General features: G+C 43.3%; 1 protein-coding gene across 1 annotated transcript; it reads left to right on the top strand.

The window, feature by feature from the left end:
• Positions 1–1,165: 1,165 nt before the first annotated feature.
• On the top strand, positions 1,166–18,119 carry LCT (lactase). Its single transcript, XM_053981750.1, has 17 exons — positions 1,166–1,836; positions 2,742–2,797; positions 4,016–4,099; positions 4,778–4,880; positions 5,230–5,305; positions 6,108–6,795; positions 7,182–7,827; positions 9,056–10,612; positions 10,953–11,221; positions 11,368–11,658; positions 12,478–12,676; positions 13,315–13,517; positions 13,887–13,996; positions 14,533–14,667; positions 15,526–15,749; positions 16,505–16,741; positions 17,409–18,119. The coding sequence occupies exons 1-17, from the start codon at positions 1,188–1,190 to the stop codon at positions 17,618–17,620; spliced, it is 5,739 nt and encodes a 1,912-aa protein (XP_053837725.1). The 5' UTR covers positions 1,166–1,187; the 3' UTR covers positions 17,621–18,119.
• Positions 18,120–18,125: the final 6 nt, after the last annotated feature.

The raw sequence follows: 18,125 nt of genomic DNA, 5'->3' as shown, positions 1-18,125 counted from the left end.
CCAGGTGGTGCTGCAAAATTGATTTTTAAACTTATTATTCACACATCAGAGTAGGGGGAACTTGTTCAGAGCATTCAGCACAATGTTATAGTGAGCTCTTTGGGACTTCCTAAAAAAAAATCACATGAGAGTCAAATAGAGTCAAAGGACTCAAGAATGAGGTTTGAGTAACAGCAAATGATGAGGGATGTCTTTAGCTGTAACTTAAAGATAATACTGCTTGACAGCAATAATTTGTCCTCATGATTGTAGATGAGCTTTAGACAAAATTTTGGTTATTAAAGGAAATGAACTCTGAAATAGAACCAACATTTCATAGATATGTAGAATTTTGTGTTTAGTTGGTTTAAAAATGTTCTCAGCCCTTCAGTTTTACTGTACTGGAATGCAGAAGAGCTGAGTTAGATGTGCCCTTCAGCAGTTCAGGTGGGAAACCTGAATGTGTCCACCCTGCTGGGAGAGCAGGGCTGAAGGAGGGAGAGCTTTGGAAAGCAAAAGCAAAAAAAAGAGACTAAAATTCCTGGATGTTTTTGGCAGGAGGAAGCACACTCTTGCTGCTGCCTGAATTCATATCAGAGTCACTTTTCCAGCTGGGTGAGGTGCCACACCTCAGATTTCCTTTATCCATCCAGGATCAGAGCAGGAGCATGCTTCCTGCTGCCCTGCATGCCCTGAAGCCATGGTGAGCCTAGCCCCAGCCAGCAGATAACACTGCTTTTGTTGGATTTTGCATCCACAGCTGTGCTGGGATTCTTCTAAAGCTGAAAAGGCCAAAAAGAGAGGGAAGGTTTATCTACTTATTTCATCTTCCTCTAAATGGGAGGCAATATTAGCAAATGTCAACTGATATTTAAACATAAAGGGAAACATAAGCGTCTCAGAAAAATGTTTTCACATTTTCATGACCTTTCTCCAACTGAGTGGAAATGGTTTTTGTGTTTATCGATGTCTTTTTATCTACTGTGAAAGTCCAGTCCAGTGTCAGCTAATTCAGAGAACATTTATCTATGGAAAGAGATTGAAAGTGTTTTTTTGTGTTTATCTATGTCTTTTTATCTACTGTGAAAGTCCAGTCCAGTGTCAGGTAATTCAGAGAACATTTATCTATGGAACAGATAATTTCAGTTAAATATTACTTCTTCTGGTGTATGAGTAGTGTGGAATAGTTTCTGAAGCACGGTTCCGAAATGATCCTGGTCTGTAAGACAGTCTTCTTTCTGTTGGTTTCTCTCAGCCTTGTCATAGATGGGGGATTTGCTTGGAATTTTCCTGCCATTGCTGGGCCTCTACCCAGTGAGCTGGCAGAGAGATTGGGCCTGCAGGACCAGATCCTGACCAGGGACCAGCAGGGCCCTGCCGTGGCCGAAGCCCGGGGTTACCTGTGCCAGCCACATCTCTTGGCTTCCGAGCTGCCGCGGTACTTCTCGCGGCTCCGTGAGCTGGGGGTAACGCACTACAAACTCTTCCTGCCATGGGCACGCCTTCTTCCCGAGGGTGAGGCCACGGAGGCAGACGGAGCCCAGGTGTCGTGCTACCGGCAGCTGCTGGAGGCCCTGGCTGCCGCAGAGCTCAGAGCCGTGCTGGTTCTGCACCGGGGCCGTGTCCCCGGCGCCGTGGCCGGGAGGAGAGGCAGGGCTTTTTCCAAGCTCTTTGTGGAGTATGCAGATTTCAGCTTCCGTGCCTTTGGGGACCTGGTGGATGTGTGGCTCTCCTTCAGTGACCTGCCAGAGGTCCTTCAAAGCCTGCCCTACGCTGAGCCCCAGGAACGAGTCCAGGCCGTGGCTGCTGCCCATGGAGGATTTTACACCGCGCTCCATGAGGAAATCTCAGCAGCAGGTAAGGAGACCAGGATTTTTCAATTTGACTCACAAATATTTTGTGATTGCATTAAATGGCAACTGCTACATGCAGTCTCTATGTAGATATTTTTGTGTGCCTCTTCCTGACCCACAGAGGAAAGACTAAAACCTTTCTGAAATGTACCTGAAACCATGAAGAGTCAAGGCACAGGAAGTCTCCTATGCGATGACTGTGAGGAAGTCTGCAGTGCCCTTTGTTTGACTTTCCTTATTGCAGACTCTGAGGTTTACAGTAGTTGAATCCCAAATCTGCCTGTGTTACACAGAGCAATAGAATTTCACCTCTTTCATGATGGGTAGCTGGGATTTGCCAAGCAGATGTCACCTTGGGTCTGCCTTCTTTGGCCTTGGAATTTTTCTGTCCCAGACAGACAACCAGTACAGCTGGCTGAGTCACTATTTCTTTTCCCAAATTTTTAATTAGTGAATTTATTTTTAATTCTTGCATTTGTCAGGAATACTTCGTTGTACAGTTCACGCTATCTGGTGATAGCCCTTAGAAGTTGCTCAGATTCCCTCCTGCACCTCCTGTCCCTCCAAGTTCCTGCCACCACCAACATCTCAAAAACATTCAGCATAGAATGGATTAAAAAAATAATTGTAGAACCATCACAAAGGCATGAAAATTAATAAAGTTATTACTTATGCAGGGAGTGGAAGGGCTTTTTATTTACAAAGGCTCCTTGTATGGTGCCTTTGAATTTCTACCTTCTTCAGTTCTCCATTGAAATCACAAAGGGTATCCTGAAATCAACTACCTGGAGCAGTGCCTGGTGTTCCACAGCTTCAACCATTTAAAACTGGTCTTAAACAACTGCAGTAAATGGAAATTTTTATTTGTCCTTAATATGTTATCAACAGACTGCCTCTTTCTTTTTCAAGGTGGAAAGCTGTCCATTGACAGTGCTTCATCAGAATTGCTTGCAGTTTCTCTTCAGGTAACACCTTAAGGAAATATTTCCAAAATTATATAAATTTGCCTTGATTTAGCTTTGGTTTTATGTATGGGATCAAATTACTTGTTGTAAGTTAAATAAGATTTTAGCAGGTTGACCAGTTTCGTAGGCTTCAATTAAATAATTGAAATAATCAAATGATTAGTCTGATTATGTGAAACTGCTAATTTAAAAACTGTTTCAGCATCCTTTCTTGGCTGGTAGGCACTGATTAAGCTACTTGGAGACAGGTTTGCTCTCATAATTGGCAATGTTAGCAATATAGTTGCTAAATGGCAAGGTGTCTCCAAAAAGTGTACCTGTTACCATTTTCTCTGCAGGTGTACTTAATGCACCACCAAAAGATTGATACACTATCCTAATTAGCTGATATTTAAAATATCTGTTGATTACGTTAAAACCCAAGCTGAGCTTTGTTACAAGTGATGTAGTTGCACAGGGATGGCACAACACAAGGAGAACGTAATCTCTACAAAGGCAATGACATTCTTTCTTAAAGATCCAGTTCCCTGTCCATAGCTGTCCTGGTGTAGGTTGTAGTGCACACATGACAGTGCAGGGTTTTTTTGCTGTATTCATAATCCTTCAAAACTTAGAACCAAGTCAAGCAATGTTGTAGGTTTGACATTGCAAGGGTTTAAGCAAGGTGTGGTTTGCAGGGAAAGCAAAGAAGATGTTTCAGATGAGCTGACTGGACTAGAAGAGAACCTTGGACTGATAAACAAACTGAAAGCTCATCAGTTTTCTTCTAGCTTTTAACAAGAGAATGCAATCTGTTCCCTTGAGATTAATGACTTCTAGTGGGATAACACTTGTGCTATGGAATGATTAAAGATTTCTGAGGTGGGCTTTCAACCAAGAGTTATATAAGGTTATATACCTGAACCACATAGTTATAAAGGTTTCTCTGATAAATCATAAACAGGTATTAATCAATTACCTGTAAATCATTAATATTAAATTCATAAAATAGAATTTAATTAAGTTGTCCTTTTTTTAGAAGGAGACATACAAAACACATTTCCCCATAGAGTATCCAGTTTGTGTTCTCTATATTGTCCAGTGCTCCCATATGGCTTCTTGCTCCAGCAATATGTCTTTATCGAACCTTACACAGTTTTATGTATTTTTAATGTAATACTTTAAAAAAAAAAAAATTTTCTCCAGCATGATTATTTATTTTCCTTTTCTTTTTCCCAGAATTCAGTAGACTTTGTGTCTCTTAACGTTCAGTACCGTTGTGGACATGAAACAGATTTCTACAAGAAAATGAATGAGTTCCAGGTAAAGTTATGCACAGGGTTAAAATGACAGCAGCAAACAACAGACCATAAAGAGGAGCAGAATTTCATGTGCTGGGATGCAGGTCTGAAGAGTTCTGATTTTCTGTGAAAGCTGAGGCAGCAGCTAACCTATGAAGCAGCTGCAAAGTGCTCCTTCTCTGTTGTTATTCTGACTTAAAAACTGTTGTTGGAAAATGCTGGAAAGGATCATTTTGGTCAATGCTTATTATTGATGCATTAACAACTGGAATGGCAGAATTCTTTTTTCTGGGACTGAAAAACCTTCTCTCTCACATGCTAAGTGTTCGATAAGCTGTTAGGCCAATACCTAAGTACTGAAAGATATTAAACTCTAGCATGAATTCTACAGTTGCTACCAAACTTCACATTCCTTATCAGCAGGGGTGGTGCTAGGAATGTTACTGAGGGTGAGTTTATTAAAGGATTAGACCTCCTGGCAGCACCAACATCAGCGATGCTGTAGGCTGGTACCTGTTACAACCTATATTAAATCTCTGGTAGTGAACAGCATTCTTAAAATTCATAAGCAAAGAGACATCCAACATCTGGGTAGCAGGATAAGGAGCTGCCCATGTAAAATGCAAAAAATGCCAAGAACATGGTTTTACTAGCTGGCTGATGCTTCTTTTCATACTACTCCCTGATTTCTGTTTTGCAGAGTGTCTGGAAGGACAAAGACATCTTGGTTTTTAGTTTAAAGGTCCTTGACTGTGCCTCCATGGAAGAGCATCCTTTCATACCAGTAGTTGCCATTGTCACAGGTGAGTGATGATTGAAGAGGAAGAGTTTTTTAGTTAAGATCTGTATGATAACTTGTAGAAGAAATTCAAAATCATCCAATCTAGGCAATCATCTGCTATTAGATGAAATAACTGTACAGTTTTTTATAGTATTCTTGGAAAATTAAGGATGGATGGTGAGTGTTGAGGAAGGGGAAGCAGGAAATCTTTCCCAGATATTTTCATCCTTTTCATTGGCCTCAAATTGCAGAAGGGGAGGTTTAGGTTGAATATTAGGAAAAATTTCTTTCAAGATACAATTGTTGTGTAGTGTCATGCAGTCCATTGCATCTAAGACTATATCCATCACTTACCATTTGTTTGTTTGCAGCTATTAATAAAGAAGAAGCACATATGATTGGGTGTGACGTTAATGAGTTCTTGGACTATTTAACTCATGTTTTAAGGTACTATAAATAATATAAAACATAATAAATATATATTTATTATATTTATATCATAAAATATAATAAATATAAATATAAAAAATATTGTAACACCATACAATACTGTAATAAGATACAGTAATAAAACAGCTTCTTCTAGAAACCTATGTGCAGAGAGAGACAAGACATTTTAGTGGTAAAGTCTGCTGTTAGTTGCTGAAAGGGCTGCAAAGGGCTGTTTTTCTGCTGAGCCCAGTCTCTTCCAATTACTTGCAATCCTCCATCCTGCTACTTATCCTATAATGTAATCCTCTTCCACTCTCTCATCCTTGGTTACCCAAATTGCACCTTCAAGCCAATAGTAACAAGTACATTTTTCAAGCCTTCTGCTTTTTTCAAGAGCAAAATGGTTATAAATAAACAAATCCAATAGAGGCTTTCCTAGGGGAGAAGCCAGTTGAGCTTATGGAATCGTGGGAGATGTCACGGTGCAGGGAGATGCTGAGGATTACAATGGCAGGAAACTCATGAAGCAGTTATAGCATGGGGAATTGCTGCTCACTGCAAGGATTTTGTTTGCACCTCTGACCTAACTAATGGATTATGAGACTCTGCAAAGAGCTGTTCTGCAGTTACTCACTGCCCTCCCCCTTCATGTCCCAGCTGGGAGAGAGCAGGGTTAGATTGATCAGATGTCAGAGGAACTATATGTGGCTTATGTGACCTGAATGGGAAGCAAACTTCCTTTGTACTCCATGTTTGCAAGTTTTATGGCACTGTCATCCACCTTGGAGATTTTAACTTCTATTTATTATATTTCCAGTGAAACAAATACTCTACAGGAAAACCCAGATGCTGTTCTTGCCCCTCGGTCCTCCTATCAAACAGTCTGGGAAATGTTTGCTGAACAGTCTGAATCAGAGAGGGATTCTTTCCTGCAAGATGTTTTCCCAAGTGGGTTCCTCTGGGGCACTTCCACAGGTGCCTTTAACATCGAAGGAGCTTGGGCAGAGGATGGGAAAGGAGAGAGCATCTGGGACCAGTTTGGGCATGAGGGCCATGTCCACATGAACCAAACAGCAGACGTGGCCTGTGACAGCTACTATAAAACCAGCTATGACATTTACCTGCTTAGGGGTCTTCACCCCCAGCTGTACAAATTTTCTGTATCCTGGTCTAGAATTTTCCCTGCTGGCACCAACAAGACCATAAATTCCAAGGGTGTTGATTATTACAACCTCTTAATTGACCACTTGTTAGACTCTAACATTGAGCCCATGGTGACTCTGTTCCACTGGGACCTGCCCCAAGCTCTGCAGGCTGTTGGTGGCTGGCAGAATGAAAGTATCATAGATGCTTTTGTGGGCTATGCAGACTTCTGCTTTTCCACGTTTGGGGATCGGGTCAAGCTCTGGGTTACATTCCATGAGCCCTGGGTTATCAGCTACACTGGCTATGGCACCGGAGAGCATCCTCCAGGAATCACTGACCCAGGAGCAGCATCTTACAAGGTAGGGGTACAGGAATAACTGGGATCCTGCAGCTACTCTTGTTGGGATGTTTTCCATGATGATTCTGTGCTTTAACTATGTTCAAACCTAATGTGGCCTCTGAGACAACTATTTGACTGCTGGATTTATAACACTTGTTAAAACTGGGTTAGTTAAGAGAGGCCAGGTGTTGTTATTTTATTTTTCTATTCTGAAAGCTGATGTGGATGAATAGTCAGATTCTTTTGCTTATTCTAAAACCTACTACACTCCTTGTCTATCATTATTTGTTTTGTCAAGGTATTTTCTTTTGGATGGAGAGGACATTTTCACATAGCAATAAACCCAATGTTAAGAGTTTTTGTGCAATGCAGCGTGACCCGTTTTCCTCTGCTTTCTGCTCCCAGGTTGCTCACACAATTCTCAAGGCTCATGCCAAGGTCTGGCACTTGTATAATGACAAATACCGTTCTCAGCAACGGGGAAAGGTGGGGCTGGTGCTGAACTCGGACTGGGCTGAACCCAAGACTCCAGGCAGCTCCGAGGACGTGAGGGCAGCTGAGAGGTACCTGCAGTTCATGCTTGGCTGGTTTGCTCACCCTATATTTGTTAATGGTGATTACCCAGATATCCTGAAGGCTCAGATCCAGGAAGTGAACCAGCAGTGCTCCATGACAGTTGCACAGCTGCCTGTGTTTACAGAGGAGGAGAAGTCCTTGGTGAAAGGGACTGCAGATTTCTTTGGCCTTTCCCATTACACTTCCCACCTGGTCAGTGCCAGGACTAACGGGATGTGCACACCAGGCTACGAGAGCATTGGGAACTTCTCCTTGCATGTAGATCCTTCCTGGCCACAAGCTGCCTCTTCTTGGATCCATGTGGTCCCATGGGGACTGAGAAGGCTGCTGAAGTTTGTATCCCAGGAATACACAGGGTCAAAGATCCCAATATACATAGCAGGGAATGGTGTGCCGACAGGAGACACCGGGGATCTTCTCAATGACACTCTGCGAGTGGATTATTTCCGCCGGTACATTGATGAGGCCCTGAAAGGTATGGAGAAATCAAATTGGTTTTTTTTTAATCATGGCAAGTGGTTACTCTAGCCCTTCCATGGTGGTTAACTTTAAAACATTACCACTTGCACAGTGATGTGAGGTCAGTCTCCTGTTGTGTAGGTAATGAGTGTGACTTTATAAAGCCTGTCTGGTGTCCAGATTTGGGGCTCTTCATTCTCTTTAGGTATTGGAAGGCCTTTTTATATATATGGATTAATGTAGTCTGGACCCTAAGGTCAGTCCCTCTGTGAGAACACTGTTCATACACTCCAGTTCTCCTGGAGATGACTGGCCTGCAGGCTCTTGCCTGTAGACCTCTCATAAATTGGGGCTGAACTGCCTTTACCAATTAATCAGATATAATTGGCAGTAACCACTGGAAATATCATCCTAAAATTTCTACCTCAATAATTTTGAGAATGTTTAGGTTATGCTTGTAGAATGTTCAAGTTATGCTTGTATCTTTGCAAGCTGTGTATCTTTTGACACAAAAATAGCATTAGTGGCAAGTTCTGGACAAACATAGAGAGCTGAGATTTCAAATAGAGATTTGACTGATGCTCTCTAGATAGACTAAACAATACTCTCAGGAAAACATTAAATATGCTGTATTAAATATATTGGTGATCAGTGTGTACAGCATTTGATGTGCTTGACCTAGATCTCAACATACTGCTAGAAGTGTTGAAAGAGCTACAGAAAGCAAAATTTAGCATTGCTGTTATGTCTCAGCAGAAGTAAAGAGGAAGGGAGTGAACTTTTTTTGAATAAGAGAGATTTAGTGCTTTTTTGTAAGCAGTGTGAGGAGAGATGCTGGACTTGCCTGTGCTGGTATTGGGTAGACAGTTCAGCTAAAAGAAGCTCTCCTGTGCTTAGGGAATATAGGCAGGCACTAAATACCTGCAATGTTTCAGTTTAATTACAGTGTTAAATCTAAAAGTGAACCATAACCTAAATTGATGAAATCTGTCCTGTACTCAGGACACCTCTTGACAAATGCTTCTTTTCTCACACATTTCTATCACTAAGCATTTCACCAGCTCCTATTACCGTGCTGACTGCTTTTCCTACCAGATACTCCTAATTGTTTGGGAAGTTTTTTTAGCCTTTAAAACTATTTGTAAGTGTTTGGCTTGTCACACCTATCCTTGGCTGTGGTGCTTCTGTTGTGCTGAGTTGTGTTCAGGTGGGTAAGTAACTATGTCTCGTTTTTTCTGTGGCAGCGGTGAAACTGGACGCCGTTGATGTCCGCTCCTACATTGCTCGATCCCTGCTGGATGGCTTTGAAGGCCCAGAGGGATACAGCCTAAAATTTGGGCTGCATCACGTGAACTTTGAAGATAGCAACAGACAAAGGACTCCCAAGGCATCTGCTTACTTCTATTCCAGTGTTATTGAAAAAAATGGTTTTCCATCCCAAGCCTTGAGCAGATCTGTACCAGTGGTGTTTGACCGACCTGTACCATCAAAGCTGCCAAGTTTACCAGCATCAGAAGTTCCCTCCGAGGCAAAGGTTGTCTGGCAGAAGTTTTCATCCCAGACTGCCTTTGAAAGAGACATTTATTTTTATGGGACATTCCCAGAGGATTTTACATGGGGTGTGTCTTCCTCTGCCTACCAGATAGAGGGAGGTTGGGATGCTGATGGCAAAGGACCCAGCATTTGGGATAACTTCACCCATGTCCCAGGGAATGTAAACAATAACAGTACTGGAGATATAGCTTGTGATAGCTACAACAGGGTGGAGGAAGATATTTACATGCTGAGAGCCTTAGGGGTAAAGAACTATCATTTTTCCCTGTCCTGGCCTCGAATTTTCCCCACTGGAAGGAACAATTCAATCAACAGCCATGGAGTCACATACTACAATCGTCTCATTGATGGACTGATTGCAAACAACATCACTCCAATTGTCACTCTCTACCACTGGGACCTGCCACAAGCTCTCCAGGACATCGGTGGCTGGGAGAGCAATGAGCTGATCGACCTGTTTAACAGCTTTGCAGACTTCTGTTTCCAGACCTTTGGGGACAGGGTGAAGTTCTGGATTACGATCAATGAACCCAACATCATTGCCTGGATGGGCTACGGCAAAGGGTTGTTCCCACCCAATGTCAAGGAGCCTGGCAGTGCTCCCTACAGGGTTGCCCACATCTTACTGAAAGCTCATGCCAGGGTCTACCACACCTACGATGACAAATACAGAGCGAGTCAGGGAGGGGTCATTGCCCTGTGCCCCTTCATTAGCTGGGCCGAGCCGAAGACACTGAGCGACCCCAGGGACATTGAAGCTGCTGACAGTTACCTGCAGTTTTTGGTGGGTTGGTTCACACACCCGATTTTCAAAAACGGGGACTACCCCGAGGTGATGAAGTGGAAAGTTGGGAACAGGAGTGAGCTCCAGAACCTGCCGTCGTCGCGCCTGCCGGTTTTCACAGCGGAGGAACGTGAATACATCCGGGGCACGGCAGATGTCTTCTGCTTCAACACATACTCCACCAAAATTGTAAAGTACTCAACAACACCTCTGACGCCCTTCTCTTATGAGTATGATCAGGAAGTTTCACTAACAGTTGACAGCTCCTGGCCTTCCTCAGCTCTCACTGACCATCGGCCTGTGGCCTGGGGTCTGAGGAGGCTACTGAACTGGATCAAGGAGGAATATGGAAACCCCCCAATATATATCATTGAGAATGGCGTGGGGGAAAGGGCCAAATCAGATGTTGATGACAATGCCAGGATATTTTACTACAAAACATACATTGATGAAGCTTTAAAAGGTACCAGAATTTGCTTTTGCAATCTGGTGTTGTGTGTCTCCTCTCTAGATTTTGGGTTACTTAACTCCTCTGAAGAGTACTTTTTAAAAGTGATTGATATCAGTCTTTAAATAGTCTGAACACAATATAAATATAGTGTTTGTTTTTATGTTCTCCTTTGCATGGCTGTACTTTGTTTCCTCCAGCTATGAAGATTCTCTCAATGATCTTAGTTGACCAGTGCCACCTGTATGAAACGAGGAGCCTGTATGTGTTTGCATGTGAATTCCTTAGGGTTCATTTAATGTGTGATTATACCACTGATGCTCCTCTCGTTTTTTTTTTTTTTCTGGTCTTTCAGCTTACAAGGTAGATGGTGTTAATCTGAAAGGATACAACGCTTGGTCTCTGATGGATAACTTTGAATGGGTGGATGGTTATGATCCAAGATTTGGGCTGCACCAGATTGATTTTGACAACCCCAACAGGCCGAGGACACCAAAGCGCTCTGCTGTGTACTATGCTGAAATCATCCGCAATAACGGCATCCCACTGCCCAAGGAAGGTGAATTTTTATATGGAGAGTTTCCAGAGAACTTCCTGTGGAGTGCAGCAAGTGCAGCTTACCAGGTCAGGAAACTCAGAAGGATTCCTGAAGTATCTGTGGACAGTTAATTCATTGCGTGGCACCACAAAGAATAACAGGCTGAATTCTTTGCTAGGACGAGACCTAAATTTGGGTTTGCTAATAATTCTTCCTGCATTTTCAATTACAGATTGAGGGAGGATGGAGAGCAGATGGGAAAGGACTTAGCATTTGGGACAAATATTCCCACACTCCCTTGAAAATCGCTAATGATGCGAATGGAGATGTAGCTTGTGACAGCTACCACAGGCTTGAGGAGGATGTGGAAATGCTGAAAAGCCTCAAGGTGTCTCACTATCGCTTTTCAATCTCCTGGCCCCGTGTTCTTCCAGATGGGACCACCAGGTACATCAATGAAAAGGGACTGAACTACTATGAAAGGCTGATCGATGCCCTTCTGGCAGCCAACATTACACCTCAGGTAACTACACCCAGTAACTTTCAGGTTACTAAAACATAGCAAACCTGCTCTGATGCTCAGAGCAATGTGTGTGTTTCCATACCCTCCTTCACACAGAAATTGTTTTTCATTTCATTTTGTGAAGAATCATGGGGTATTGATTGCATAAGCAAATGAACTTGGAATGTAGGGATGTGTTGAAATTACTACCCAGAAAGACCGCAGTAAACTTATTGCTTATTGTTGGCTGTTTCCAATTGCTTTCTTGTCCCTTTACCTTGGAAATAGATTCCACAGGGGCCTATGCAGGAATCTTTCAGACACTGAGGTGAGACTGACTAATGTAGTTCCCAGGATCTTCCTTCTTGCCTTTCTTAGAGATGGATGCAGCTTTATTCTTTTCCTGGGAGTCAGGAAGCTCCACTGGTCAGTGTTATTTGTCACATACAAGGGACAGTGACCTCACCCCTGCATCAATCAGCTCTTTCAACATTGTTGAGTGACTGTGAGCTATCCTCATACCCCTGTACTAGCCCAGACAGGTGTTCTAGTGGATTGTATTTCACCTGAGAGTCAGTGCAGGTGCAGCAGTTCTTCACTACTGAGTTCTTGTTGTCACAAGGTGGTTTTTGGTAAAAGTTTCATCTTTACCATTAGGCAGTCCCTAAAGAAACTGGCAAAAATGTATTTTATTGAGTGCATGAGTGATCACTACAACATCAAACTACGTTAGGAACAGGTAACTGCAGATCAAAGCACGGTCTATTTGTGGTCATAAATGAATCTGAGTTACTGTGAGAGTGACTGGTTGAGTCTTTGTCCTCTTGTCTTTCCCCACAGGTAACTCTTTATCACTGGGACCTCCCACAGCCGCTGCAGGACGTTGGTGGGTGGGAGAATGATACTGTAATTCAGAGGTTCAAGGAATATGCTGAGGTCCTTTTCCAGAGGCTGGGGGATAAAGTGAAATTTTGGATAACCTTCAATGAACCCTACATCACTGCCTATCTTGGCTATGGCATTGGCACAAATGCTCCAGGTAAGACTGCTGGGCATAACCTCAGAGCCCTCATGGCACTGTCAGCACAATTGATTTATGCTGCAGCAGAGCAGTTCCTTGGGGCTTGCAAATGTAGAACAAGGAAACCGGTTTGCTGTGGATAGGTGGGGTTTGGATTGCTGTGGTGTGCTGAACAGGTCCTTCTTTTACTCTGCCTTGTCACCTCAAAGTCTGGATTACACTTGCTGCCTGGAGCAGACCTTATTTCCAGACCAGCTCCAGGGACTGTGGAGAAGAGTTAGGGCTGAAGGAAGACCCAGGGTAGAACTGAGAGAAGAGGGGATGTGAGCTGACCTGAACACACAGCTTTCTGCTTCCCAAACTGGCAGCAGCAGCCTGTTGCCAGGCCTGGCAGTCCATGTCCCAGTCCAGAGGGAGGAGGGGGCAATGCAGAGTTCTCCTCACACAGCCCTCCCATGGCAGCTGCTCCTTCAGCTGCCTCTGCCTAGCACTGATTCCAGCCCAGGGCTGGGCTTGGGGCACCAGGTGTTGCACATTCATTCCTTTACCAGGAGCATTCTGGGTGCCCCGGGGCTGTGTTACCCTGGGAAGCAGCCATGCTAGGGCTGGGAAGTGCTGCTCCACTGCCCGTGCTGTCCCTGTCCCTGTCCCTGCAGGCATCTCGGCTCGGCCAGGGCACGCTCCCTACGTGGTGGGACACAACATCATCAAGGCACACGCGGAGGTCTGGCACCTCTACAACGAGACCTTCCGGGCCGAGCAGGGAGGGCTCATCTCCATCACCATCAACTCTGACTGGGCAGAACCACGCAACCCACACAGCCAGGAGGACGTTGAAGCTGCCAAACGATACATGGAGGTACAGAGACCCCTGGTCACAGCTCTCCCTGCTGCTCCAGGTGACGCTCCCTCTTTGGGTGCTGGACGTGCCCAGAACCCAGGTCAGCATCTCACTGAAATAAAATAGTGAGGCAGAGGCATCACTGCAAGGAAGTGTATCCCCCTCTTATGTGGATTGATCAAGAATGCAACAGAAATGAGACAAAATATGGTTGCAGTGACAAAAGCTTATTAAATTTACTGCTCATAATTAATTTATGGGCATCCCTTTATATCTCCGTGTGCCTGTTATAAATTCAGGTATCACCTATAAAGCAGCACATGACAGAGGAATGGCTAAATCCCAAGTTTTGATATAGGATTTATCCTCCCTTATTTCTTGGTTTAGTTTTTTCTAGGTTGGTTTTCTCACCCCATCTTCAAAAATGGGGATTATAATGAAGTGATGAAAAGAAGGATTCAGGAACGAAGTCTGGCTCAGGGCCTGAGCAAGTCCCGGTAAGAGCCCAGGCACTCACCTGCTTTTGTTTCACTGGCTGTGCTGAAACATGCTTTTCTTATAGAAATGATGCATTTCAATGACTCTATCCCCATGTTACTGTAAAAATGCTTATTGCATCCTCACAGAAAAATTCTAGTGTATATTTTCAGAGAATCACAGAATGGTTTGTACTGGAAGGGACCTTAAAGATCATTTAGTTCCAATCTAGGCAGGGAGGCTGTATCTATTCCCTGTCTTTACCTCTCTTGCAGACTAAATTGATATATCTTTGGGGTAATAAATTGTCATCTCAGTGACACAGTAACTACTCTGCATTAGCCACAGTACTTTGCCTGATGCCTGTGGTAAATTTGTTTAATTTTTCTTAAAACTACATACTGAACTCATTGGTCCCCTCTCAGTTACATTTCTTATTTTCCATTCCCAGTTCCCAGTAAAGAGTTTTTCCCCTTCTGCTTGTGGTGCTGGTACCAAGGATCCCAGCATTACCCATGGAGTGTGTGCAAAGTGTATTCTTTGTTTTCTCTTGCAGACTTCCAGAATTTACTGAAAGTGAAAAACGAAGAATTAAAGGCACATATGACTACTTTGGTCTAAATCATTATACCACAGTTTTAGCATACAACATAAACTATCCTAAGGATGTTATGTCGTTTGACTCTGATAGGTAAGAGAGGAATGTAAATTATTGGTCAAGTAAAATCTGCAGAGCTGGAGCCTGGGTTAACTGACAAGTGTAAATTTATAGCAAATAAAGCTGTGAGATAGGTGGTTTAAGCTGTTATAAACCAATACTAGGGATAATATAACCAAGCAGTACCTGAGGTGCTGTTATTTTCACAAAAGTCCAGCAACAGCCTTTTTCTTACAGACATGAGATGATAAACAGTGTTTATCATATTTCCTGCCTCCAACCTGCAGTTTAAACTGTGAGGTGTTATCCTGGTTTATGAATACTGATCCATTTGCTGTTAAACAGGTTTAGGTCCCTCACTGCATTGGATATATGTAAATTCAAAGCCTAAATAGCTATATCACTTCATGGTTAAGTCAAGATTTTTTATTTAGGTACTAATTTCATTCCTCAACTTCAAAAAGTAAACAAGTAAACAATAGGAGCTTACTAGTTTTTCTAATGAGAATTCAGGTAATGGTGGGGCCACACATGGGGGTAAAATTGTCTCCTTTCCAAAATGTTTTCATAGGGAATAGATGAAATTGGAAATAACTTTGCTTTGCTGGTACATCCCAGCCCCTTATAGTTTAACCCTCTAGGACAGTGAGCTCATTACATTCCTGCATGTAATTTGTGTGCTCAAGCCTTGAAAAGTAGAAACGGCGTTGTAGTATGCAAAGATTTGGAACCAACATCACATCATCAGCCACACCTGATTTACACAGAGTGTTATTGTAAATCAAAATTGAGAAGTGTTTTTTAAGCTTGTGAGCACCAGCAGCAGCTCAGCCCTGGGCATGGAGCTGCCTGGCATGTGGGACTGGCCCTGAGCAGTGTCCTCCTCCACAGGGCTGTAGGCACAGTGACCGACCGCACCTGGCCGAGCTCTGGTTCCACCTGGCTGAAGATGGCACCCTTTGGGTTCAGGAAGCTCCTCAGGTGGATAAAGGAAGAGTACAACAACCCTCCCATTTATGTGACTGAAAATGGGGTCTCAGAAAGGGGAGCCTTTGAATTCAATGACACTTGGAGAATATATTACTATCGGACCTACATTAATGAAGCACTGAAAGGTAAGAGTGATTATTGACATCTGGTCATCCAGAGCTCTGGAGAGCAGCAGTGGCTTTGCCATAAGACTGATGTGTATAAAGCAAGTTGTAAAAAGCTGAAAGACCACTGCCATCACACTTGCAAGTTACACAGTTACGTGGGCTTACTGAATCCACTTCCAAGAGCCTTTGGGTTTACCAAAAACTGCTCATGGATAGTCACAAATGTGCCAGGAAAGATGATCTAAAGGAAGAAAAAACCCTGGGTTTAGTGGGGTAACCTGCAGGTTCCTTGGTTTGCTGCACCTGGTGAGAGAAGTACTACTACCTGATAAACTCCTTCTAGTCTGACTACTGCTGTGTCTAAAAACTGCATATTTTTTAAAAACAACAGTAAAAACCCAACCCCCAAACTGGTTTCTGTTACAGCAGTGGTCAAACAACTTCAGGAAAGGGCTTTTTCCATTTGCTTTTCTGATGCACTGGGAGCAGCCAGGTGTTCAGGCATTTGCTGCCTTGTAAAGGCCCCACAAACACTTGTTTAGGCAATGGTTGCATTTTAGTGGGTGTTCCTCTCTATTCCTAAACCTTTGTTTCTTGCACAAAAGCTTTGATTTTTGGAGCAGAGAAAAGCAGTGTCCAGTCCTGGGCACTGAGAGAACCTGCTTGTTGGCAGTAACCTTACTGTGTGCCATGTGTGGATGTTCTGGAGCACCTTCCTGCCCTGGCTGGCCAAGGGGTGACCACTGACCTGTTCTCTCTGCTCCTGCCTGCAGCCGTTGTGCTTGATGGTGTCGACCTACGGGGCTACACTGCGTGGTCACTGATGGACAACCTTGAGTGGGCAATGGGTTATGAGGAAAAGTTTGGGCTCTACTATGTGAATTTCTCAGACCCTGCCTTGCCACGGTGCCCCAAGGCCTCAGCCAAGTATTACACACAGATCATAAACTGCAATGGCTTTCCAGACCCAGCAACAGGCCCACATCCCTGTCTGGAACAGGAGCCAGAAGGTAAGTGATGCAGTAGAAATGGTGCTTGTGTGTTTGCATCTAATCCTAACCCCAAAAAACTTCCATAATCCTAAGGTTTTTAGAGACCACCATTTTCTGCAATATTTTTTTTAAAGACTCCAGTTAATGTCACTTCCCTATGCAAAACCAGACTAACAAACAAACCTTGTGCAAGAGCACCTCAACACATGCTTAAGAATGTAGCAAAAGTTATTCCACTCAACTTTACCCCAACAGAACTGCCCAAGATGTTTTCCAAACCACACACATGGTTTCCCACTGGAAATCCCACAAGATTGTTTAGAAAAAAATTTTGAATACTTTATACAAATCTTTGTTTTGGGTAAGGCTTTGGAATACCAATTCTTTTGTCATTTGTGTCTTTTCAACTGGAGTAGTACAATGAAAAGCAACCAGTGTTAGTGTGGGGCTTTGGGAATGAGAACACTCACCTGGTACTATCAGGAATTGGACTATCAGCCTCGGCTGTGCCTTTCCTCTGAGCTAGAATTTTATCAATCCCTGATCCCCAGAATTATGGCTCTTGCCAGAGTACTGAACAACACAGTTTAAAGCCTGGTGGAGGCAGGGAGCAACAGTGCCCACACCTGCATGAAGAGTTGCCCCAGGCTCTGCACTAACACTTTGTCACTGTTTTCCCGTTCAGTGACACCAACAGACCCCTCTCCAGGAGCAGCTGACAGCGTGCGCTTTTTCGGATTGCATTTGACATCCCAAGGAGCAGAAATAGCACTCTATGTGCTTCTTGCCATTTCTGCAGTTGGAGCACTGGGCTTGGCTCTTTTTGCATACACATATGGAAAATCATCCAAAAGACCCCATAAACAATCACACATGGAACTTAGTAGTAAACTGTAACATTTCCACCTCATAAAATGTTAGTATGATTGTTTTTTCTTAAAAAAAAAGTCTGTGCCACCACTAGTACTACAGCTTTGTGTCTTGCCTCAGAAATGGCTGCCCAGCATTTTGCTGTTCGCTTTCCAATTTAAAAAGGGGGAGGAAAATGATTTTTCTATGTTAACTCTCTTTTGTCCATTGGCATTACTGATTTGATTTCTTAAAGACCAAAGTAAAATTACTTGTTTCTATCTGCATATAAAGATTTTGAACATCAGCTGGCATCTATCCTTGCTTCATCATCATCAACAGTCCTGACAGGACCCCTAGAAGTTCTCCTGCTTCTTAGAATTTTAAGACAAATTAGTGTCTCTCCTGGTGAAAACTGTTATACTGCAACTAATGTACAGATTGGATTTTCACCCCCCTTTTCCTTTATTTCATGTAAAGTAAACTGCAACAAAATGTTTGTCTGCTGTATTTTAAATTTCAGTGTATGACCCTGCTTGCTTCCTTGTGATAC

The sequence above is a fragment of the Vidua macroura genome, chromosome 7 (genome assembly GCF_024509145.1).
Source record: "Vidua macroura isolate BioBank_ID:100142 chromosome 7, ASM2450914v1, whole genome shotgun sequence".
Classification (NCBI taxonomy): Eukaryota; Metazoa; Chordata; class Aves; order Passeriformes; family Viduidae; genus Vidua; species Vidua macroura.
The sequence above is the reverse complement of the archived record's forward strand: the minus strand, read 5'-3'. Positions and strand labels throughout refer to the sequence as shown.